The 26515-nt window shown below is 47.5% G+C and overlaps 1 protein-coding gene across 1 annotated transcript in view; it reads left to right on the top strand.

Annotated features, from left to right (window-relative positions):
* Positions 1-26515, top strand: part of LOC147116060 (glypican-1-like) — a 316715-nt gene that overhangs the window by 217055 nt on the left and 73145 nt on the right. Inside the window, exons 4-5 of the mRNA XM_085990768.1 lie at positions 13191-13356; positions 14434-14564. Of these exons, the coding sequence (XP_085846894.1) occupies positions 13191-13356; positions 14434-14564 (297 nt within the window). The remainder of the gene's footprint in view (positions 1-13190; positions 13357-14433; positions 14565-26515) is intronic.

Here is a 26515-nt window from a genome sequence, read left to right as displayed (position 1 = left end):
CCCCATGCGCTAGTTCGAGAAGGTAACCCATGCACCAGTTCGAGAAGGCACCCCATGCACCAGTTCGATAAGGTACCCCATGCACCAGTTCGAGAAGGTACCCCATGCGCCAGTTCAAGAAGGCACCGCATGCACCAGTTCGAGAAGGTACTCCATGCGCCAGTTCAAGAAGGCACTCCATGTGCCAGTTCGAGAAGCTACTCCATGCGCCAGTTCAAGAAGGTACTCCATGCGCCAGTTCGAGAATGTACCGCATGCACCAGTTCGAGAAGGTACCCCATGCGCCAGTTCGAGAAGGTACCCCATGCGCTAGTTCGAGAAGGCACTCCATGCGCCAGTTCGAGAAGGTACCGCATGCATCTGTTCGAGAAGGTATCCCATGTGCCACTTCGAGAAGGTACCCCATGCACCAGTTCGAGAAGGCACTCCATGCGCCAGTTCAAGAAGGCACCCCATGCACCAGTTCGAGAAGGCACCCCATGCACCAGTTCGAGAAGGTACCCCATGCGCCAGTTCGAGAAGGCACCCCATGCGCCAGTTCAAGAAGGCACTCCATGCACCAGTTTGAGAAGGCACCCCATGCACCAGTTCGAGAAGGTAGCGCATGCACCAATTCAAGAACAGTTTGTGAACATACCCCAAGGCCTCCTTTGTGGTTTTAACATGGCAGCCAACTTACTCGCCGGGGTTGCCAGTACGTTGTTGATGCCATTCAGTTCCCCACTGACTTAGAAGGCGCTGCCTGATGTAGCTTCCGACCACAGAGGCCAGCCTGTTTCAGCTTCAATTTCCTGTCTGCGCTGAGCTGAATATTCTCTGCTTAAGGCATCCATTTGGGGTGCTATACTTAGCCTCAGTGCATTAGGCTAGTTGTGAAATTAAACAGGGTTCGTGCCCCTGATTGCCATGCATTAACCCCCACTCACCCCGGCTAGAGAGAGCATACATGTGGACAGGATCGGGCTTGGCTCTGATGTCTTCCACAGTGGAGCAGTTCAGCGATTCTCACCAACCAGAATCAAGGATTAGCCAATTAGTTAAGAGTTAAGGGGGGGAAATTCGTCCCCTTAGCGCCTCCCGTTAGCACAAGCAGAATGTGCTAACAGGGCGCTAGAGCATTATCGCCGCATGTCAAATCTCGCTCCCCCCAATAATGCTGCCGGTAACAGTTATCGCTGGGAGGCTCAACGCCAGTTGGATCGTGATGCCAGTGAGTGTGCAACGTTCACTGACCATCCGATCTGCAAAATTGATTGTCACCACCTACCTTAGCGCTTGAAGTAAACAGTGACAGGGAGAGCTGGCGTGAAGCACCAGGACACCGGCTCCAGGTACGTTATTTAAAGGGATCGTCAGTAATGAGTCGCAGCTGTAGGTTAGTTGAGTTTCAGTGGTTTCTTGTCAGTTTTACATCGTCCAACAGTTTCATTCAGTAATTTCAAGGTTATTTTGTATCAGGAGTGTTGTGGCAACTAAAAAGTAGCTACATTTATTCTTCAAAGAATCAAACTGCTACACTTGGTTACATTAATGGGGGCTGTACTGGCAGTCGACCATGCCCTCCAGGATCTTCGGCGGCGGGAGAGGAGGCAGCGAGAAAGACTGGAACATGTGCCCAGAGGGAGGAGGAGGACCATCCGGGCTTTCAACAGGAGGCCTTACCCTCTGAGGGTATTCCAAGAGCACTTCTCCTACCTCCAATTAAGTGAGGAGCAGTGTATTAGAAGGCTCCACTTCACCAAGGAGGTGGTCACACAACTCTGCCAGCTCCTGAAACCAGACCTCCAACCTCAGATCAGGGCGACAAGGCACAAGTCAGGAGTGTGATGGAATACTCTCCACTTGCCTGGATGAGTGCAGCTCCAACAACACTCAAGAAGTTCAACACCATCCAGGACAAAGCAGCCCGCTTGACTGGCAACCCCTCTACCACCTTAAACATTCACTCCCTTCACCACCAGCGTACCATGGCTGCAGTGTGTACCATCTACAAGATGCACTGCAGCAACTCACCAAGTCTTCTTTGGCAGCACCTCCCAAACCTGCGACCTCTTCCACCTAGAAGAACAAGGGCAGCAGGCACATGGGAACACCACCACCTCCAAGTTCCTCTCCAAGTCACACACCATCCTGATTTAGAAGTATATCGCCAATCCTTCATCGTCGCTGGGTCAAACTCCTGGAATTCCCTACCTAACAGCACTGTGGGAGTACCTTCACCACACGGACTGCAGCGGTTCAAGAAGGCGGCTCACCACCACCTTCTCAAGGGCAATTAGGGATGGGCAATAAATGCTGGCTTTGCCAGCGATGCCCACATCCCATAAAAACGAATTTAAAAAAAACTACGGCTCTCTCAGTGGCAGTCAAGGTCATTGTTGCCCTCAATTGCTTCGCCAGTGGATCCTTCCAGTCTGCAACAGGAGACATAGTTAACATCTCGCAGCTTGCCATCCATCGCTGCATCTGGGCGGTCACAGAGGATCTCTACAGTAGGAGAAGGGACTACATTTCCTTCCCCATCACCAGAGAAAAGCAGGACGAGCGTGCACGTGGCTTTGCCATGATAGTGGGATTCCCCATGCTGCAGGGCGCCATTGACTGCACCCACGTGGCTTTGCGGGCACCACATAACAATCCTGAAATCTTCCATAACCGCAAAGGCTACCACTCACTTAATGTGCAGTTGGTGTGCGACCACAGACAGCGAATCCTCAACATGAATGCCCTCTATCCTGGCAGCAGCCACAATGCCTTCATCCTGCGCCAGACCGGTGTGCCAACACTCTTCCAGCCACCAGATCAAGCTCACGGCTGGCTACTCGGAGACAAGGGCTATCCGCTCTCAACCTGGCTCATGACTCCTTTCCACAACCCCAACACTCCTGCCCAGCACTCATTTAATGAGAGCCATGCCACCACCAGGAACATCATCGAGCAGATCATCGGCCTGCTGAAGCAACGGTTCCACTGCCTTGACCACTCGGGAGGAGCCCACCAGTACTCGGCTGAGCGGGTGTCTTATTTCATGGTGGTCTGCTGCATGCTCCACAACTTGGAAATCATGAGGGCCCAGACACTGCCACCAGGGATTGCGGGACCACCTCAGGAGGAGGAAGAGGAAGAGGAGGAGGACGAGGAGGAAGATGAAGCTGAGGAGGAGGAAGATGAGGAGGAAGAGGAACAGGAGCGAGGGAGGAGGCAGCCTCTCAATCGGCCTTCCGGAAGGGCGGTCCGTGATCGTCTCATCAGACTGCAGTTCGAATGAATTAAACCCCAGAACCCTGTTGCTCACCACATCCCCATCATTCCATCCATGTCGCAGGCCATATCACAGTGCAAAGCTGAAATGAGACACACCACAAAATACTCCAAACTGAATTAATAAATGTATCAATAATCACTGAACACATATTTACAACAACAATATTACCTATTCACCCTTGTGTAATCCCTTAGTGTCTCTCGTTACTGTGCCTTTGCCTACTCTAGTGTTCCTACGAAGTGTTGGCCCCAGCACGGCTGGTGGAAGGCTGCTGAGTGTCGGTGCCAGAGACTACAGATGGCCTTGCAGGACACCATCGACCAGCACTGGGCCTGGAAGGCCCAGCTGTAGACGGCACCATCTCAGCATGGGCGGCAGCAGTCTGGGCTGGCTGGATGACAGCCAGCGACAAGGGCAGTGGCGGAGTGCACGAACTCGCCCTCCAGGGAGCTGGTCCCCAAGCTACCCTTTCCCCCTGGCCTTGCTGCACCCCACTCGTCCCCGGTGCCTCACCCTGTGCAGATCTCGCTTCTATACAACCCTCTAAATAATGCCAGTATCTGAGCTGGTGCCTGCGGGTGAGACATGCAGTGACTCGGTGTCTTCTTCCTCCTCCTCTTCTTCCGCCTCGCTCTCTATGGTGCCCTGAGGGACAGGCTGCTCAGGTGCTTGCTCATTATCTGAAAGCATAAAGGCACAAGAGTCAGATTAAGGTGAGGGGAGGGGGACAGGAAGGGAGAAATGCATGTATACAGCATGATTAGCTGGAAAGTGGGAAATGCTTGTGGGGTAAGGGGGAAGTGGGATATGAGAAGAAGGAGTCGGGATGAACATACCGTTGTTGTCAACATCACCGGTGGCCACGGCGCCCACCACCTGACGCCCAATAATCCGCAGCACTCTATTCTCCAGTGCAGACAATGGTTGGGTGTCGGCATGTCCCCGCCTGTGCGCTTCTGCTCCCTCCTGTTGTGAGCCACCTTGGCCTGCAGGAGAAAGGAAAGTGTGTGAGTGAGTGTGGAGCAATGTGTTTGGGTGATGTGCCTGCCATATTTGAATAGCTGTCATTGTGTGCAAGGTGTGAGTGTAGGTGTGAGTGTTGGTAGGTCGATATTGTTGGTGGGTGAGTGCTGGGGGTGTGGTGCTTTAGGCAGTGTTTGCAGACTGTGGTTCAGGTGGTGGTATGTAGTATTTGTTGAAGCGTTCACTCACCCTGACCACCCGAGTGAGGTTGTTAAATTTCTTCCTGCAATGTTTGTGGGTCCTGGGGACCACAGTGCTGCCCGAGACCTGATGGGAAACCTCCCTCCACATGGTATGGAAGACTTGTGGCGAGGGCCTGCTGCCACTGCCCTCCATCTCTCCACAACAAACACTTACACCTCCAATGCTTGATCACAGAATCTGCGCGCTCTCTCCCTGGGTCGTGGATCTGCCATGAGTACAGTTGCTTCAGTCCTCCGGCTACTTCTCCTTGTTATGCTTCTCCTTGCTGAGGCCGCTGCACAGCCAGCAATGCTGAGAATGAGGTTCTGCAGCATCAATGAACCTCCCCTTTAAGTACTGAAAAAGCCTGTGGCAATCATGACTTGCAATTAGACTGCACCTGATATTGGTCCATCCTTTGAGTGTAATGCCAATGAGCTTTGGCTTTAAGACTTGAATTAGGACTCCAATCATTTTTTTGAACAGTGAGCATGAATGTTGCCTGCAGTCTAAAGCATTAGCGCCTGGCGCTAATTGTCCAACTTTTCTAATGACACCACCCATTCCTGTGCTATAATGAATTTCTAGCCCAAGGTATTGGAAGGATGCTGACCCTGTGGACCTGTGCCCAGCAGGAGTCAAGAGTGTTGAAAAGACGAGAACAGGAAATTGGAAGGACAAGAAAGGGTGTTGTGCCCAGCTGTGGGTTGTGAATTTTGAAAAGGCATGGAGCAGTTGCTGGTGGTGCTAGTATTTCAAAGTATTATGCCAAGTATTGACATGCTAAATGCCCTGCCTTAGCTGTTGGCTATTCTGCAGTTTGAAGGTATTCTTGGCAGTAAATGGGATAGTTGATTACTCCTACACTGGAAATGCTGCTCTCCCACACGGCCTCCTTCTCTCACTATTCCCCCTCGTTTCCTACTGCTGTGGGGTTTTTTTTAACCCTTTGTCTCTATCTAACTCCTTTGAGGGGTTTTCCCTTCAGTTTCTCTGTTGGTAGATGCGCTCCCTGGTTTGACCGACCAGTTAGCTGCAGTCAGGTGGGATCCTGAGGGACTAGACTGTGTTTTAGCAGCACCCCACGCTTTCACCCAGAAAGCTCTGTTTGTGGTGACTTGCCGTGATTTTAGCAATTTAGCCCTTTGGTCAAATGAGAAAAAAAAGGAGTTCTGCATTGGTATTTGCGATCAAGTGCCTCCAAGATATTCTCGCACTAGTTCACCTTTTGTTCAGCAGCTCAACACTACAGAGTGATAAGACCCTTTTGGCAATTGAGCCTGTGCACCTGTGTGTCGAAGGCATGTAAAGGCAGATTTTAATTATAAGGTGTTACAGCGCCAGACTTCCCCCCGAAGCGATGTGCACTGAAAAGATCCTTCCACCTCCTGTTGAGAAAATGCCTGGAAATCGAGATAAAACTATTGCGTGTCCACCTAACAAAGGAGCTCCTGTTATTGAGAAGACGGAGCTGTCAGATTACATCATAACAAATGGAAAGCAGCCGTCTCTTCAAATTAGCTCGTTTTTACAGGAGCGTATCTGTGGTTTGTTTTTTTCACTTCCCGCTAATATCTGCAGAGCGATGGAGCAGAGGCATGGGAACATTTATTCGAGCTTTCTGCCTTTCTGAAGTTCTCTTGTTCCATCTAAGGTGTCAGCTGGTCCAGTAGGGAGCAGAAGGACGGCAGTTCAAGTCCAACTGCAGAACTTAAGCACGTAATCTAGGCCGCCACTTCAGTGAAGCACGGAGGGAGCGCTGCGCTAGCGGAGGTATTTTCTTTCGAATGAGTCTTGGAGTCGAGACCCTGTTTTCCTGTTTTGCCGGATGTAAATGATCCCATGGCATGATTCGAAGAGCAGGGAGCTCTCTCGGTGTCCTGGGCAATATACTTCTCTCAATCAACACCATCAAAACAGATTGACTGGCCATTATCTTGTTGCTGTGTGTGGCATCTTGCCGTGTGCAAGTTGGTGTGCAACAGTGACTACACTTTACAAGTACTTCATTTGGACGTCCTGAGGATGTGAAATGTGCAAAATAAAAGGAAAGACTTGCACCTTTCACAACCTCAGGAAGTTCCAAAGCGCTTTACAGCCAGTTAAGTAATTTGGGTGGGGGACTTCAATGTCCATCACCAAGAGTGGCTCGGTAGCACCACAACTGACCGAGCTGGCCGTGTCCTAAAGGACATAGCTGCCAGACTGGGTCTGCGACAGGTGGTGAGGGAACCAACAAGAGGGAAAAACCTACTTGATCTCGTCCGCACCAATCTACCTGTTGCAGATGCATCTGTCCATGACAGCATTGGTGGAAGTGACCACCGCACAATCCTTGTGGAGACGAAGTCCCGTCTTCATGTTGAGGATACCCTCCACCGTGTTGTGTGGCACTACCACCGTGCTAAATGGGACAGATTTCGAACAGATCTGGCAACTCAAAACTGGGCATCCATGAGGTGCTGTGGGCCATCAGCAGCAGCAGAATTGTATTCAACCACAATCTGTAACCTCATGGCCCGGCATATCCCTCACTCTACCATTACCATCAAGCCGGGAGATCAACCCTGGTTTAATGAAGAGTGCAGGAGAGCATGCCGGGAACAGCACCAGGCATACCGAAAAATGAGGTGTCAACCTGGTGAGGCTACGACACAGGACTACTTGCATGCCAAACAACGGAAGCAACATGCGATAGACAGAGCTAAGCGATCTCACAACCATCGGATCAAATCAAAGCTCTGCAGTCCTGCCACATCCAGTCATGAGTGGTGGTGGACAATTAAACAGTTAACAGGAGGAGGAGGCTCCAAAAATATCCCCATCCTCAATGATGGTGGAGCCCAGCACGTGAGTGCAAAAGACAAGGCTGAAGCATTTGCAACTATCTTCAGCCAGAAGTGCCGAGTGGATGATCCATCTCGGCCTCCTCCTGAGGTCCCCAGCATCACAGATGCCAGTCTTCAGCCCATTCAATTCACTCCACGTGATGTCAAGAAACGGCTGAAGACACTGGATACTGCAAAGGCTATGGGCCCTGACAACATTCCGGCAATAGTACTGAAGACTTGTGCTCCAGAACTAGCTGCGCCCCTAGCCAAGCTGTTCCAGTACAGCTACAACACTGGCATCTACCCAGCAATGTGGAAAATTGCCCAAGTATGTCCTGTCTACAAAAAGCAGGACAAATCCGACCCGGCCAATTACCATCCCATCAGTCTACTCTCAATCATCAGCAAAGTGATGGAAGGTGTCGTCGACAGTGCTATCAAGCAGCACTTACTCAGCAATAACCTGCTAACTGACGCCCAGTTTGGGTTCCGCCAGGGCCACTCAGCTCCTGACCTCATTACAGCCTTGGTCCAAACATGGACAAAAGAGCTGAACTCAAGAGGTGAGGTGAGAGTGACTGCCCTTGACATCAAGGCAGCATTTGATCGAGTGTGGCATCAAGGAGCCCTAGCAAAACTGAAGTCAATGGGAATCAAGGGGAAAACTCTCCATTGGTTGGAATCATACCTAGCACAAAGGAAGTTGGCTGTGGTTGTTGGAGGTCATTCATCTCAATCACATGACATCACTGCAGGAGTTCCTCAGGGCAGTGTCCTAGGCCCAACCATCTTCAGCTGTTTCATCAATGACCTTCCCTCCATCATAAGGTCAGAAGTGGGGATGTTTGCTGATGATTGCACACTGTTCAGCACCATTCGAGACTCGTCAGATACTGACGCAGTCCGTGTCCATATGCATCAAGACCTGGACAACATTCAGACTTGGGCTGACAAGTGGCAAGTAACATTCGCACCACACAAGTGCCAGGCAATGACCATCTCCAACAAGCGAGACTCTAACCATCTCCCCTTGACATTCAATGGCATTACCATCGCTGAATCCCCCACTATCAACATCCTGGGGGTTACCATTGATCAGAAAGAGAACTGGACCAGCCATATAAATACTGTGGCTACAAGAGCAGACCAGAGGCTGGGAATTCTGCGGCGAGTGTCTCACCTCCTGACTCCCCAAAGCCTTTCCACCATCTACAAGGCACAAGTCAGGAGTGTGATGGAATACTCTCCACTTGCCTGGATGAGTGCAGCTCCAACAACACTCAAGAAGCTCGACACCATTCAGGATAAAGCAGCCCACTTGATTGGCACTCCATCCACCACCTTCAACATTCACTCCCTCCACCACCGGCGCACTGTGGCTGCAGTGTGTACCATCTACAAGATGCACTGCAGCAACTCGCCAAAGCTCCTTCAACAGCACCTTCCAAACCCGCGACCTCTACCACTTAGAAGGACAAGGGCAGCAGACGCATGGGAACATCACCACCTACAAGTTCCCCTCCAAGCCACACACCATCCTGACTTGGACCTGTATCACCGTTCCTTCACTGTCGCTGGGCCAAAACCCTGGAACTCCCTTCCTAACAGCATTGTGGGTGTACCTACACCATATGGACTGCAGCGGTTCAAGAAGGCGGCTCACCACCATCTTCTCAAGGGCAATTAGGGATGGGCACTAAATGCAGGCCTAGCCAGCGACGCCCACATCCCATCAATGAATAAAAAAAAGATTTTTTTTTTTATGTGTCGTCACTGTTGTATTGTCGGTAGCAGGGGAACCAATTTCCGCACAGCAAGGTCTCACAAACAGCAATGAAATAATGACCAGATAATATACTGATGTTGGTTGAGGGATATATATTGGCTAGTACCCATGGAGAACTGCCCTGCTCTTTGAAATAGTGCCATGGGATCTTCTGTGCCCACCTGAGAGAGCAGACAGGGTCTCAGTTTAATATGTCAGCTGAAAGACAGCACCTTCAACAGTGCAGCATCTGCTCAGTACTGCACTGCCTAAATTCTGTGCTCAAGCCTGTGGAGTGGGGAGTCCTTGCGCTTCAAATACACTGTCCTTCAATGACAGCAAGCTTTACTTGCATACTGCCTTTAACTCGTAGAAGCATCTCGAGGTGCTTCACAGGTTAGCAAAAGAAAAACAGACACTGAGCCAGAGAGGGAGTGATTATAGGGAGGACTGCAAGCTCGGTCAAAGAGATGGGTTTTGAGGAGCTTGTGATGTGGGCAAAGCTGGTAAGGTTGTGTTTATTGCTCATCTCTTGTCACCCTACAAAGGTGGTGGTGGTTCTTCTTTGTGAATCGCTGTAGTCCATGTGGTGATGGTGCGCCCACTCTGTTGTAAGGTAGGGATTTCCAGGATACTGACCCAGCGACCATGCATGACCAATTAAATGGTTTTAATCACGTTGGTTGAGGGATAAATAGGGGTCAAAACACCAGGTGAACTCCTGCTCTTCTTCAAAATAGCGCTATGGGATCTTTTACATCTACCTGAGAGGGCAAATGGGACTTCGGTTTAACATCTTATCTGAAAGATGGCACCGTTGACAGTGCAGCACTCCCTCAGTACTATGCTGAAGTGTCAGCCTAAGTTACGTGTTTGAGTCCTGGAGTGGGACTTGAACCCACAACCTCATGACCCAGAGGTGAAACTGCTACCCATTGAACCAGGGCTGACAGCTAAAAGGCAGAGTGTAACCATACCCTGAAGAAGAGTGAGACCACTTCTGGGAGAGTGTCTCATCATTTGGCTTTTCACAACAAAGGCAACATAACCACTGATACAAAAGCAAAATACTGCAGATGCTGGAAATCTGAAATAAAAACAGAAAATGCTGGAAATACTCAGCAGGTCAGGGAGCATCTGTGGAGAGAGAAACAAAAGTTAACGTTTCAGGTTGATGACCCTTAATCAGAACTGGAAAAAGTTAGAGATGTAACAGATTTTTAAGCAAGTGTAGGGGCAGGGAAAGGGATGAAGGGAGGATAGAACAAAAGGGAAGGTCTGTGCTAGGATGGAAGGCAGGAGAGATTAAAAGACAAAAGGGATGATGGTGCAAGGCAAAAGGAGATGGTAATGGGACAAGTTAAGAAACAAAAGAACAAGTTAAGAAACAAAAGAAGAACATAACCACTGATTGGTGGGAAGTCAGGCTTAGAAGAATTGTCTAGGAACTTCTGACCATTTATAATGCTGGTAGAGCATCAATGACCCCATCAGCTCTTTCCTACCATTAACCATTTAACTAGTATTCCCATGGAGGAACAGGGGTGCAGTGCCCCATTGTCACTGAGCAGAGGGCAATGTGCAGGCTAACTCTGCAACCTGGGTCCGCTGGTCTTTCAAGCACTGTACAACTGCCATTTTGAGAATGGTGCCTGTAGTATAACTGTTGCTGCAGTGGTTCTGAGTTAGGAGAGTGTGGAAGGAGGAGAACCTGGCTTACGCCATCCTCTAATTAGACTGATCACACCACTTACTAGTCATCTCATCACGAGAGTCTTCAAGGGGGAAATAACTTCATTGAGAAGAATATGAAACCCCCCCCCAAGTCAGGGTCACTAACCCTAGGGTCACACATGGACCCCTGAGCTCTTGTAATCTGCCCCTCAAAGCCAGTGCTCCTAAGTCCTATTTGCCCTTGTATTCCTTAATTGTTGGTTCATTCCAATTTGAATTTTGTTGGATTGGAGCATTGGAAAGATCTGTTTATAGTGCTTTGGCCAATCGGGGGACAGCATGTGCAGGAGAGAAGGGGAAGAGAGAAAAAATAGACTACAGGAGGCACAAACAATCGAGTAATCCCTTCATCAGACAGTGAGTGTGAGTAGGCATGTGAGGCTGCTGGCGGTTCAGAGGTCAGGTCCTTTATATTTGAGCATTGTCATCGATTGTGGGGGAGGGGAAGGGTGGCATCTGTACATCTGACACATTCAGGGTAAAAGTACTTACAGGACCTTCACCAAGATAGACAGTTAACATACAGAACAAACTGTATTCAGTAAAAACACGGTATTTGGAGAGCTCAGTGTCAGTTGGTTACTGCACAAGATGCTGAATGTATCTTTAATTAGCGTTTTAAGAATAGGTAATAGAAACATAGAAAGTTTAGCACAGGAGGAAGTCATCTGACCTCTCTTGCCTGCCGTTCCCTGGCTGCTTTTATACAGTCCCCTTTTCCTGCTTTTCTCCCCGTTCCTGTTTATAATTGTGGGTCAGTAATTATCCAGGACCTTTCTGATTGGTGGAATCGGGTTAGCATCGAATGCCACTTGTGGTGAAACATTCCACGTTCCAATAACACTGCATGTAAAAGGTTTCTTCTAATCCCTTCGCGCATCTGATGCTGATCCCGGGATCACGGCCTTGTCTCTGTTTTACTACCAATGGAAATAATTTATCTGTGTTTACCTTCTCTGTTCCGTTTATCATTTTGAACATGTATTAAATCCCCTTCAAGCTTCTCAGTTTAAGATCGAGCATTTCCTAATGACTCCGATCCCTCATCGCTGGAAAATTCTGGGTCATATCTAAGTACAGTATTTGACTTTTCTTTAACAGAAACCTGTTTTCTTGCAGCTGCCCCTGAGTCACCAATGCTTTGTTACCTGAGTGAGGTACTGAGCGAACACACTGCCACTCCACACTCCCCCACCCCGTGTTTGAATACAACCCCTCTGCTGGCTGTAAGGCTCTTATATAAAACCCAGTTAATAGTTGGCATCAGGTCACAGCACAGGACTGCCTTTAAATTGGCCCTGCTTGGCAAATTGTGCTCGGACTGGGCATTGTAGGAAGCGGGCAAGTCATGCTGGGGCAATGGGAGGGGGCTGTTCTGAGCTTGGGCTGAAGCATTGGGTTGAGGCAGAGGGAAGGGAGCCATGCTTATCTGTATGTGTTGTACCTGACCCAGGGAGGCTGAATGCAGACACTGGCCTAAAATGGAAAAGTACGGCTTGCTCTCTTTATTAAAGAAAATGTTCTTTGGATGTGGGCATTTGCCACTTGAAGGGCCGATGGGTGGCAGGCAGTCTTCCTTGAAGCACGTTAGTGAACCAGTTGGGTTTTTTAATGGTAATTTTCTGGAAAACGAACAAGAGTGCTTTTTTAAAAATTCAATTTGGGTTTAAGAAGGTTGAGAGGAGATTTGATAGAGGTGTTCAAAATCGTGAGGTGTCTAGACAGAGTAGATAGAGAGAAACTGTTCTCATTTGCAGAAGGGTCGTGAACCAGAGGTCACAAATTTAAGGTGATTGGCAGAAGAACCAAAGGCGACATGAGGAAAAACTTTCTTACGCAGCGAGTGGTTATGGTCTGGAATGTACTGCCTGAAAGGGTGGTGGAGGCAGACTCAATCTTATCTTTCAAAAGGGAATTGGATAAGTACCTGAAGGAAAACATTTGCCGGGCTATGGGGAAGAGAGGTTAGCTGAAGTACTCTTGCAGAGAGACGGCACTGGCTCGACGGGCCGAATGGCCTCCTTCTGTGCTGTAATCATTCTATGACTCTAATTTCACAACCGGCCCTGGTGGGATTTGAACTCTCAACCTCTAGGTTACAGATTAACCACTGGGCTACTTTACCCAAAGCACTCTATATCTGATGATAAAGCAGAGGGAAAGAACGGAGGGAAGTGTTATCCTGTGTCTGCCAGTGTTGTACCTAACCTGGGCATACCTGTTCCATTCCCAAACACTAACATCCCTCGCCTTGACGAGCACAAACATTCACTGAGGAAGAAGCACATTGCAACTTTGGACTCCCGATGGGCAAATCTGGGTGGAGGGCTTTTATTGAGGGGTGATTCTTTTCAAAGTATTCAAAATTGTATTAAATCTTTCCTCCCAGGTGCCTCCAAGCCCAGAGTGTGTTCGAGCTATGATGAGATTGAAGTATTGTCCTCACTGCCGGAGCATGGCAAGTGTGAAGCCCTGCAACAACTACTGCCTTAACATCCTGAAGGGCTGCCTGGCCAATCAGGCTGACTTAGATAGCGAATGGAGAAACCTGGTCGGTAAGGTTCATGGTGACCAGAGGCTGGGGGGACAGTCATACACACTGAGCTTCAACGTTAGGTACCTGTGTAGATTTCTACTCAATATCTAAAGAGTTTTCCTCCATTCTGCTCAATCTTCCCGCTGATTTTGGAAGTCATACGCCGGGAATTTCCTTGATTGTCCGCCATACCTTTGGCAGGAACCTCCATTACCACCGTTTATCCGAAGTTTCCGCCAACTTACCGCCAAAGTTGCGGCGGGCAATCGGGAGAAGGCCCGAGCAAATGACCTTCTCTTTAAACCATGAGTGCCGATGTCATCATTTGGTGAACTGGCTGGGAGGGGTTACTGAGTGACAGTGTGAGGGAGTTGGATTAACATCAGTAGAAATACAGTCAGTAACACAGGGTGCTGGGGGAGGGGTTACTGAGTGACAGTGTGAGGGAGCTGGATTAACACCAGTAACACAGGATCGCAGGTGTAATTTGTGCTCTGCTGAGTTAGCTGATTTCAGCCAGGGCGACGTTAGGGCTGAGTTAGGGATGAGAACATCAGCCTAGCTCCCAGCCCTTGCTGGACAGTGTATGCTAACATCAGGTAAAGGGCAGGACCGGGACTGGCTGTGATGCTGCGCATGACTGAATAGGCCACTGATATCCGTTCTGGGTTCCCACATAAAGAATAGCCACTTTGGGGAAAGGTTTCAGTGTCGCCCCGTGCCTATGGAACTCTACTCTAGCTAGAGTCAGTGCCTTCTAAAGAGCAGGAGAGAAAAGTGGAGGTGGGGGAAAAAGCTTGCATAATATATCAACTTACATTTACGTAGTGCCTTTAACACAGAAAAAATTCCCAAGGTGCTTCACAGGCGTGTAATCAGACAAAAATCAATGCCAAGCCAAAGAAGGAGATAGTAGGATGGGTGACTAAAAGCCTGGTCAAACAAATGAGTCTTAAAGGAACAGAAGGAGGTGGAGAAGCGGAAAAGGTTTAGGGTGGGAATTGCAGAGTGTGGGGCCTAGTCAGTGTACGAACAGTAGAGCAATCCATGGGAGGATATTGAGTGCTGATTTTAATTCTTCTCCTTGATATTTCAGACTCTATGCTTCAGGTGGCTGACCGGTTTAATGGGCCGTCAAACACGGAGTCGCTGGTTGATACAATTCATTTGAAGATCGCCGAAGCAATACAAACCATGCGAGATAACAGAGCTCACATCTCATCAAAGGTAAGGTTAGTCAGGGCAGAAAGTGAATGTTGGACTCAGTGGTACTGGATGGCACAACTGGTTAAGAGCTCTGCCTTTTCACTATGGCAACTGTGGTGAAAAATGCCCCTCCCTGTGCCAGCTGTAAGGCTCCTATGAGAAATGGGTTTGGGCAGTCTCGGGCCAGTTCTATTCATTGCAAATCACCAGTACAAAACTGCCCATCATTGGGCACTAAGTGGCATCGAGTTGGCATCACACTCAGGTTAAGCCATAGGGGGCGACTGGCACGTGTGATGGAATAATAATACTGGTGCAGTGCAGGAGGGGCGTATTTATCTGTAGTTGGAATCAAATTAGGAGACGGGTTGGAAATGTGAGCCAGGGTTGAAATAGGGGGCCATAGTTGGAATTGGGAGCCAGGGTTGGAATTGAATTTGGGAGCCAAGGCTGGAATTGGGAGCCAATGCTGGAATTGGATTTGGGATCATAATTGGATTTGGGACCATGGGTTGGAATTGTATTTGAAACCATGGTTGGAATTGGATTTGGGATCATGGGTTGGAATTGGATTTGGGACCATGCTTGGAAATGGATTTGGGACCATGGGTTGGAATTGGATTTGGGACCATGGGTTGGAATTGGATTTGGGACCATGGTTGGAAATGGATTTGGGACCATCGGTTGGAATTGGATTTGGGACCATGGGTTGGAATTGGATTTGGGACCATGGGTTGGAATTGGATTTGGGACCATGGTTGGAATTGGATTTGGGACCATGGTTGGAATTGGATTTGTGATCACGGGTTGGAATTGGATTTGGGACCATGGTTGGAATTGGATTTGGGATCATGGTTAGAATTGGATTTGGGACCATGGCTGGAATTGGATTTGGGATCATGGGTTGGAATTGGATTTGGGATCATGGTTGGAATTGGATTTGGGACCATGGTTGGAATTGGATTTGGGACCATGGGTTGGAAATGGATTTGGGACCATGGGTTGGAATTGGATTTGGGACCATGGTTGCAATTGGATTTGGGACCATGGTTGGAATTGGATTTGGGATCATGGTTAGAATTGGATTTGGGACCATGGTTGGAATTGGATTTGGGATCATGGTTGCAATTGGATTTGGGACCGTGGTTGGAATTGGATTTGGGACCATGGTTGGAATTGCATTTGGGACCATGGTTGGAATTGGATTTGGGACCATGGTTGGAATTGGATTTGGGATCATGGTTGGAATTGGATTTGGGACCATGGTTGGAATTGGATTTGGGACCATGGGTTGGAAATGGATTTGGGACCATGGGTTGGAATTGGATTTGGGACCATGGTTGCAATTGGATTTGGGACCATGGTTGGAATTGGATTTGGGATCATGGTTAGAATTGGATTTGGGACCATGGTTGGAATTGGATTTGGGATCATGGTTGCAATTGGATTTGGGACCGTGGTTGGAATTGGATTTGGGACCATGGTTGGAATTGCATTTGGGACCATGGTTGGAATTGGATTTGGGACCATGGTTGGAATTGGATTTGGGATCATGGTTAGAATTGGATTTGGGATCATGGTTGGAATTGGATTTGGGATCATGGTTGGAATTGGATTTGGGACCATGGGTTGGAATTGGATTTGGGACCATGTTTGGAATTGGATTTGGGATCATGGTTAGAATTGGATTTGGGACCATGGTTCGAATTGGATTTGGGACCATGGGTTGGAATTGGATTTGGGACCATGGTTCGAATTGGATTTGGGACCATGGTTCGAATTGGATTTGGGACCATGGGTTGGAATTGGATTTGGGACCATGGTTGCAATTGGATTTGGGACCATGGTTGGAATTGGATTTGGGATCATGGTTAGAATTGGATTTGGGACCATGGTTGGAATTGGATTTGGGATCATGGTTGCAATTGGATTTGGGACCGTGGTTGGAATTGGATTTGGGACCATGGTTGGAATTGCATTTGGGACCATGGTTGGAATTGGATTTGGGACCATGGTTGGAATTGGATTTGGGATCATGGTTAGAATTGGATTTGGGATCATGGTTGGAATTGGATTTGGGACCATGGTTGGAATTGGATTTGGGACCATGGGTTGGAATTGGATTTGGGACCATGGGTTGGAATTGGATTTGGGACTATGTTTGGAATTGGATTTGGGATCATGGTTAGAATTGGATTTGGGATCATGGTTGGAATTGGATTTGGGACTGTGGTTGGAATTGGATTTGGGACCATGGTTCGAATTGGATTTGGGACCATGGTTCGAATTGGATTTGGGACCATGGGTTGGAAATGGATTTGGGACCATGGTTGGAATTGGATTTGGGATCATGGTTAGAATTGGATTTGGGACCATGGTTGGAATTGGATTTGAGATCATGGTTGCAATTGGATTTGGGACCGTGGTTGGAATTGGATTTGGGACCATGGTTGGAATTGCATTTGGGACCATGGTTGGAATTGGATTTGGGACCATGGTTGGAATTGGATTTGGGATCATGGTTAGAATTGGATTTGGGACCATGGTTGGAATTGGATTTGGGACCATTGGTTGCAATTGGATTTGGGACCATGGGTTGGAATTGGATTTGGGATCATGGTTGGAATTGGATTTGGGACCATGGTTCGAATTGGTTTTGGGACCATGGTTTGAATTGGATTTGGGACCATGGGTTGGAAATGGATTTGGGACCATGGTTGGAATTGGATTTGGGATCATGGTTAGAATTGGATTTGGGACCGTGGCTGGAATTGGATTTGGGATCATGGGTGGAATTGGATTTGGGACCATGGTTGGAATTGGATTTGGGACCATGGGTTGGAATTGGATTTGGGACCATGGTTGCAATTGGATTTGGGACCATGGTTGGAATTGGATTTGGGATCATGGTTCGAATTGGATTTGGGATCATGGTTGGAATTGGATTTGGGACCGTGGTTGGAATTGGATTTGGGACCATGGTTGGAATTGCATTTTGGACCATGGTTGGAATTGGATTTGGGACCATGGTTGGAATTGGATTTGGGACCATGGTTGGAATTGGATTTGGGAGCCAATGCTGGAATTGGATTTGGGACCATGGTTGGAATTGGATTTGGGACCAAGGTTGGAATTGGATTTGGGATCATGGTTGGAATTGGATTTGGGAGCATGGTTGGAATTGGATTTGGGACCATGGGTTGGAATTGGATTTGGGACCAGGGTTGGAATTGGATTTGGGAACGTGGTTGGAATTGGATTTGGGATCGTGGTTGGAATTGGATTTGGGACCATGGTTGGAATTGGATTTGGGACCATTTGTTGGAAATGGATTTGGGACCATGGTTGGAATTGGATTTGGGATCATGGTTAGAATTGGATTTGGGACCATGGTTGGAATTGGATTTGGGATCATGGTTGCAATTGGATTTGGGATCGTGGTTGGAATTGGATTTGGGACCATGGTTGGAATTGCATTTGGGACCATGGTTGGAATTGGATTTGGGACCATGGTTGGAATTGGATTTGGCATCATGGTTAGAATTGGATTTGGGATCATGGTTGGAATTGGATTTGGGACCATGGTTGGAATTGGATTTGGGACCATGGGTTGGAATTGGATTTGGGACCATGGGTTGGAATTGGATTTGGGACCATGGGTTGGAATTGGATGTGGGACCATGGGTTGGAATTGGATTTGGGACCATGTTTGGAATTGGATTTGGGATCATGTTTAGAATTGGATTTGGGATCATGGTTGGAATTGGATTTGGGACTGCGTTTGGAATTGGATTTGGGACCATGGTTCGAATTGGATTTGGGACCATGGTTCGAATTGGATTTGGGACCATGGGTTGGAAATGGATTTGGGACCATGGTTGGAATTGGATTTGGGATCATGGTTAGAATTGGACTTGGGACCATGGCTGGAATTGGATTTGGGACCATGGGTGGAATAGGAATTGGGACCATGGTTGGAATTGGATTTGGGACCATGGGTTGGAAATGGATTTGGGACCATGGGTTGGAATTGGATTTAGGACCATGGTTGCAATTAGATTTGGGACCATGGTTGGAATAGGATTTGGGATCATGGTTAGAATTGGATTTGGGATCATGGTTCGAATTGGATTTGGGATCATGGTTGGAATTGGATTTGGGACCGTGGTTGGAATTGGATTTGGGACCATGGTTGGAATTGCATTTTGGACCATGGTTGGAATTGGATTTGGGACCATGGTTGGAATTGGATTTGGGATCATGGTTGGAATTGGATTTGGGACCATGGGTTGGAATTGGACTTGGGATCATGGTTGGAATTGGATTAGGGATCATGTTTGGAATTGGATTTGGGAGCCAATGCTGGAATTGGATTTGGGACCATGGTTGGAATTGGATTTGGGACCAAGGTTGGAATTGGATCTGGGATCATGGTTCGAATTGGATTTGGGAGCATGGTTGGAATTGGATTTGGGACCATGGGTTGGAATTGGATTTGGGACCAGGGTTGGAATTGGATTTGGGAACGTGGTTGGAATTGGATTTGGGATCGTGGTTGGAATTGGATTTGGGACCATGGTTGGAATTGGATTTGGGACCATGGGTTGGAATTGGATTTGGGACCATGGTTGGAATTGCATTTGGGACCATGGTTGGAATTGCATTTGGGACCATGGTTGGAATTGGATTTGGGACCATGGTTGGAATTGGATTTGGGACCATGGTTAGAATTGGATTTGGGATCATGGTTGGAATTGGATTTGGGACCATTGGTTGGAATTGGATTTGGGACCATGGGTTGGAATTGCATTTGGGATCATGGTTGGAATTGGATTTGGGACTGTGGTTCGAATTGGATTTGGGACCATGGTTCGAATTGGATTTGGGACCATGGTTTGAATTGGATTTGGGACCATGGGTTGGAAATGGATTTGGGACCATGGTTGGAATTGGATTTGGGATCATGGTTAGAATTGGATTTGGGACCATGGCTGGAATTGGATTTGGGATCATGGGTGGAATTGGATTTGGGACCATGGTTGGAATTGGATTTGGGACCATGGGTTGGAATTGGATTTGGGACCATGGTTGCAATTGGATTTGGGACCATGGTTGGAATTGGATTTGGGACCATGGTTAGAATTGGATTTGGGACCATGGTTCGAATTGGATTTGGGATCATGGTTGGAATTGGATTTGGGACCGTGGTTGGAATTGGATTTGGGACCATGGTTGGAATTGCATTTTGGACCATGGTTGGAATTGGATTTGGGACCATGGTTGGAATTGTATTTGGGATCATGGTTGGAATTGGATTTGGGACCATGGGTTGGAATTGGACTTGGGATCATGGTTGGAATTGGATTTGGGATCATGGTTGGAATTGGATTTGGGAGCCAATGCTGGAATTGGATTTGGGACCATGGTTGGAATTGGATTTGGGACCAAGGTTGGAATTGGATTTGGGATCATGGTTGGAATTGGATTTGGGAGCATGGTTGGAATTGGATTTGGGTCCATGGGTTGGAATTGGATTTGGGACCAGGGTTGGAATTGGATTTGGGAACGTGGTTGGAATTGGATTTGGGATCGTGGTTGGAATTGGATTTGGGACCATGGTTGGAATTGGATTTGGGACCATGGGTTGGAAATGGATTTGGGATCATGGTTGGAATTGGATTTGGGATCATGGTTAGAATTGGATTTGGGACCATGGTTGGAATTGGATTTGGGATCATGGTTGCAATTGGATTTGGGATCGTGGTTGGAATTGGATTTGGGACCATGGTTGGAATTGCATTTGGGACCATGGTTGGAATTGGATTTGGGACCATGGTTGGAATTGGATTTGGGATCATGGTTAGAATTATATTTGGGATCATGGTTGGAATTGGATTTGGGACCATGGTTGGAATTGGATTTGGGACCATGGGTTGGAATTGGATTTGGGACCATGGGTTGGAATTGGATTTGGGACCATGTTTGGAATTGGATTTGGGATCATGGTTAGAATTGGATTTGGGATCATGGTTGGAATTGGATTTGGGACTGTGGTTGGAATTGGATTTGGGACCATGGTTCGAATTGGATTTGGGACCATGGTTCGAATTGGATTTGGGACCATGGGTTGGAAATGGATTTGGGACCATGGTTGGAATTGGATTTGGGATCATGGTTAGAATTGGACTTGGGACCATGGCTGGAATTGGATTTGGGATCATGGGTGGAATAGGATTTGGGACCATGGTTGGAATTGGATTTGGGACCATGGGTTGGAAATGGATTTGGGATCATGGTTAGAATTGGATTTGGGACCATGGTTCGAATTGGATTTGGGATCATGGTTGGAATTGGATTTGGGACCGTGGTTGGAATTGGATTTGGGACCATGGTTGGAATTGCATTTTGGACCATGGTTGGAATTGGATTTGGGACCATGGTTGGAATTGGATTTGGGATCATGGTTGGAATTGGATTTGGGACCATGGGTTGGAATTGGACTTGGGATCATGGTTGGAATTGGATTTGGGATCATGGTTGGAATTGGATTTGGGAGCCAATGCTGGAATTGGATTTGGGACCATGGTTGGAATTGGATTTGGGACCAAGGTTGGAATTGGATCTGGGATCATGGTTGGAATTGGATTTGGGAGCATGGTTGGAATTGGATTTGGGACCATGGGTTGGAATTAGATTTGGGACCAGGGTTGGAATTGGATTTGGGAACGTGGTTGGAATTGGATTTGGGATCGTGGTTGGAATTGGATTTGGGACCATGGTTGGAATTGGATTTGGGACCATGGGTTGGAATTGGATTTGGGACCATGGTTGGAATTGGATTTGGGACCATGGTTGGAATTGGATTTGGGACCATGGCTTGGAATTGGATTTGGGACCATGGTTGGAATTGGATTTGGGATCATGGTTGGAATTGGATGTGGGACCATGGTTGGAATTGGATTTGGGACCATGGCTTGGAATTGCATTTGGGACCATGGGTTGGAATTGGATTTGGGACCATGGTTGGAATTGGATTTGGGACCATGGCTTGGAATTGGATTTGGGACCATGGTTGGAATTGGATTTGGGATCATGGTTGGAATTGGATTTGGGAGCCAATGCTGGAATTGGATTTGGGACCATGGTTGGAATTGGATTTGGGACCATGGTTGTAATTGGATTTGGGATCATGGTTGGAATTGGATTTGGGACCCTGGTTGTAATTGGATTTGGGACCATGGTTGGAAATGGATTTGGGACCATGGTTGGAATTGGATGTGGGACCATGGTTGGAATTGGATGTGGGACCATGGTTGGAATTGGATTTGGGACCATGGTTGGAATTGGATTTGTGATCATGGTTGGAATTGGATGTGGGACCATGGTTGAAATTGGATTTGGGACCATGGGTTGGAATTGGATTTGGGATCATGGGTGGAATTGGATTTGGGAGCCAATGCTGGAATTGGATTTGGGACCATGGTTGGAATTGGATGTGGGACCATGGTTGGAATTGGATTTGGGATCATGGTTGGAATTCGAATTGGGTCCCTGGGTTGGAATTGGATTTGGGATCATGGTTGGAATTGGATTTGGGACCAAGGTTGGAATTGGATTTGGGATCATGGTTGGAATTGGATTTGGGAGCATGGTTGGAATTGGATTTGGGATCATGGGTTGGAATTGGATTTGGGACCAGGGTTGGAATTGGATTTGGGACCATGGGTGAAATTGGATTTGGGATCATGGTTGGAATTGGATTTGAGACCATGGTTGGAATTGGATATGGGATCATGGTTGGAATTGGATTTGGGACCATGGGTTGGAATTGGATTTGGGACCGTGGTTGGAATTGGATTTGCGGCCATGGGTTGGAATTGGATTTGGGACCGTGGTTGGAATTGGATCTGGGAACATGGTTGGAATTGGATTTGGGATTGTGGTTGGAATTGGATTTTGGACCATGGTTGGAATTGGATTTGGGACCATGGCTTGGAATTGGATTTGGGACCATGGTTGGAATTGGATTTTGGACCATGGTTGGAATTGGATTTGGGACCATGGCTTGGAATTGGATTTGGGACCATGGTTGGAATTGGATTTGGGATCATGGTTGGAATTGGATGTGGGACCATGGTTGGAATTGGATTTGGGACCATGGCTTGGAATTGGATTTGGGACCATGGGTTGGAATTGGATTTGGGACCATGGTTGGAATTGGATTTGGGACCATGGCTTGGAATTGGATTTGGGACCATGGTTGGAATTGGATTTGGGATCGTGGTTGGAATTGGATTTGGGAGCCAATGCTGGAATTGGATTTGGGACCATGGTTGGAATTGGATTTGGGCCATGGTTGTAATTGGATTTGGGATCATGGTTGAAATTGGATTTGGGACCATGGTTGGAATTGGATTTGGGACCATGGGTTGGAATTGGATTTGGGACCATGGTTGGAAATGGATTTGGGACCATGGTTGGAATTGGATGTGGGACCATGTTTGGAATTGGATGTGGGACCATGGTTGGAATTTGATTTGTGACCATGGTTGGAATTGGATTTGGGATCATGGTTGGAATTGAATGTGGGACCATGGTTGGAATTGGATTTAGGACCATGGTTGGAATTGGATGTGGGACCATGGTTGGAATTGGATTTGGGACCATGGTTGGAATTGGATTTGGGACCATGGGTTGGAATTGGATTTTGGACCGTGTTTGGAATTGGATTTGGGACCATGGTTGGAATTGGATTTGGGACCATGGTTGGAATTGGATGTGGGACCATGGTTGGAATTGGATTTGGGACCATGGGTTGGAATTAGACTTGGGACCATGGTTGGAATTGGATTTGGGACCATGGTTGGAATTGGATTTGGGATCATGGTTGGAATTGGATGTGGGACCATGGTTGGAATTGCATTTGGGATCATGGTTGGAATTGGATGTGGGACCATGGTTGGAATTGGATTTGGGACCATGGGTTGGAATTGGATTTGGGATCATGGTTGGAATTGGATTTGGAAACATGGGTTGGAATTGGATTTGGGACCATGGGTTGGAATTGGATTTGGGACCAGGGTTGGAATTGGATTTGGGACCATGGTTGGAATTGGATTTGGGATCATGGTTGGAATTGGATTTGGGACCATGGTTGGAATTGGATCCGGGACCATGGGTTGGAATTGGAATTCGGACCATGGGTTTGAATTGGATTTGGGACCATGGGTTGCAATTGGATTGGGGATCATGGTTGGAATTGGATTTGGGACCATGGTTGGAATTGGATCCGGGACCATGGGTTGGAATTGGAATTCGGACCATGGGTTTGAATTGGATTTGGGACCATGGGTTGCAATTGGATTGGGGATCATGGTTGGAATTGGATTTGGGACCATGGTTGCAATTGGATTTGGGACCATGGTTGGAATTGGATTTGGGACCATGGTTAGAATTGGATTTGGGACCATGGTTCGAATTGGATTTGGGATCATGGTTGGAATTGGATTTGGGACCGTGGTTGGAATTGGATTTGGGACCATGGTTGGAATTGCATTTTGGACCATGGTTGGAATTGGATTTGGGACCATGGTTGGAATTGTATTTGGGATCATGGTTGGAATTGGATTTGGGACCATGGGTTGGAATTGGACTTGGGATCATGGTTGGAATTGGATTTGGGATCATGGTTGGAATTGGATTTGGGAGCCAATGCTGGAATTGGATTTGGGACCATGGTTGGAATTGGATTTGGGACCAAGGTTGGAATTGGATTTGGGATCATGGTTGGAATTGGATTTGGGAGCATGGTTGGAATTGGATTTGGGTCCATGGGTTGGAATTGGATTTGGGACCAGGGTTGGAATTGGATTTGGGAACGTGGTTGGAATTGGATTTGGGATCGTGGTTGGAATTGGATTTGGGACCATGGTTGGAATTGGATTTGGGACCATGGGTTGGAAATGGATTTGGGATCATGGTTGGAATTGGATTTGGGATCATGGTTAGAATTGGATTTGGGACCATGGTTGGAATTGGATTTGGGATCATGGTTGCAATTGGATTTGGGATCGTGGTTGGAATTGGATTTGGGACCATGGTTGGAATTGCATTTGGGACCATGGTTGGAATTGGATTTGGGACCATGGTTGGAATTGGATTTGGGATCATGGTTAGAATTATATTTGGGATCATGGTTGGAATTGGATTTGGGACCATGGTTGGAATTGGATTTGGGACCATGGGTTGGAATTGGATTTGGGACCATGGGTTGGAATTGGATTTGGGACCATGTTTGGAATTGGATTTGGGATCATGGTTAGAATTGGATTTGGGATCATGGTTGGAATTGGATTTGGGACTGTGGTTGGAATTGGATTTGGGACCATGGTTCGAATTGGATTTGGGACCATGGTTCGAATTGGATTTGGGACCATGGGTTGGAAATGGATTTGGGACCATGGTTGGAATTGGATTTGGGATCATGGTTAGAATTGGACTTGGGACCATGGCTGGAATTGGATTTGGGATCATGGGTGGAATAGGATTTGGGACCATGGTTGGAATTGGATTTGGGACCATGGGTTGGAAATGGATTTGGGATCATGGTTAGAATTGGATTTGGGACCATGGTTCGAATTGGATTTGGGATCATGGTTGGAATTGGATTTGGGACCGTGGTTGGAATTGGATTTGGGACCATGGTTGGAATTGCATTTCGGACCATGGTTGGAATTGGATTTGGGACCATGGTTGGAATTGGATTTGGGATCATGGTTGGAATTGGATTTGGGACCATGGGTTGGAATTGGACTTGGGATCATGGTTGGAATTGGATTTGGGATCATGGTTGGAATTGGATTTGGGAGCCAATGCTGGAATTGGATTTGGGACCATGGTTGGAATTGGATTTGGGACCAAGGTTGGAATTGGATCTGGGATCATGGTTGGAATTGGATTTGGGAGCATGGTTGGAATTGGATTTGGGACCATGGGTTGGAATTAGATTTGGGACCAGGGTTGGAATTGGATTTGGGAACGTGGTTGGAATTGGATTTGGGATCGTGGTTGGAATTGGATTTGGGACCATGGTTGGAATTGGATTTGGGACCATGGGTTGGAATTGGATTTGGGACCATGGTTGGAATTGGATTTGGGACCATGGTTGGAATTGGATTTGGGACCATGGCTTGGAATTGGATTTGGGACCATGGTTGGAATTGGATTTGGGATCATGGTTGGAATTGGATGTGGGACCATGGTTGGAATTGGATTTGGGACCATGGCTTGGAATTGGATTTGGGACCATGGGTTGGAATTGGATTTGGGACCATGGTTGGAATTGGATTTGGGACCATGGCTTGGAATTGGATTTGGGACCAGGGTTGGAATTGGATTTGGGACCATGGGTGAAATTGGATTTGGGATCATGGTTGGAATTGGATTTGAGACCATGGTTGGAATTGGATATGGGATCATGGTTGGAATTGGATTTGGGACCATGGGTTGGAATTGGATTTGGGACCGTGGTTGGAATTGGATTTGCGGCCATGGGTTGGAATTGGATTTGGGACCGTGGTTGGAATTGGATCTGGGAACATGGTTGGAATTGGATTTGGGATTGTGGTTGGAATTGGATTTTGGACCATGGTTGGAATTGGATTTGGGACCATGGCTTGGAATTGGATTTGGGACCATGGTTGGAATTGGATTTTGGACCATGGTTGGAATTGGATTTGGGACCATGGCTTGGAATTGGATTTGGGACCATGGTTGGAATTGGATTTGGGATCATGGTTGGAATTGGATGTGGGACCATGGTTGGAATTGGATTTGGGACCATGGCTTGGAATTGGATTTGGGACCATGGGTTGGAATTGGATTTGGGACCATGGTTGGAATTGGATTTGGGACCATGGCTTGGAATTGGATTTGGGACCATGGTTGGAATTGGATTTGGGATCGTGGTTGGA

Source organism: Somniosus microcephalus, chromosome 6 (assembly GCF_052327205.1).
Source record: "Somniosus microcephalus isolate GS21.2 chromosome 6, FLI_Smic_1.0, whole genome shotgun sequence".
Classification (NCBI taxonomy): Eukaryota; Metazoa; Chordata; class Chondrichthyes; order Squaliformes; family Somniosidae; genus Somniosus; species Somniosus microcephalus.
This window is presented reverse-complemented; position numbering and strand designations above follow the sequence as displayed.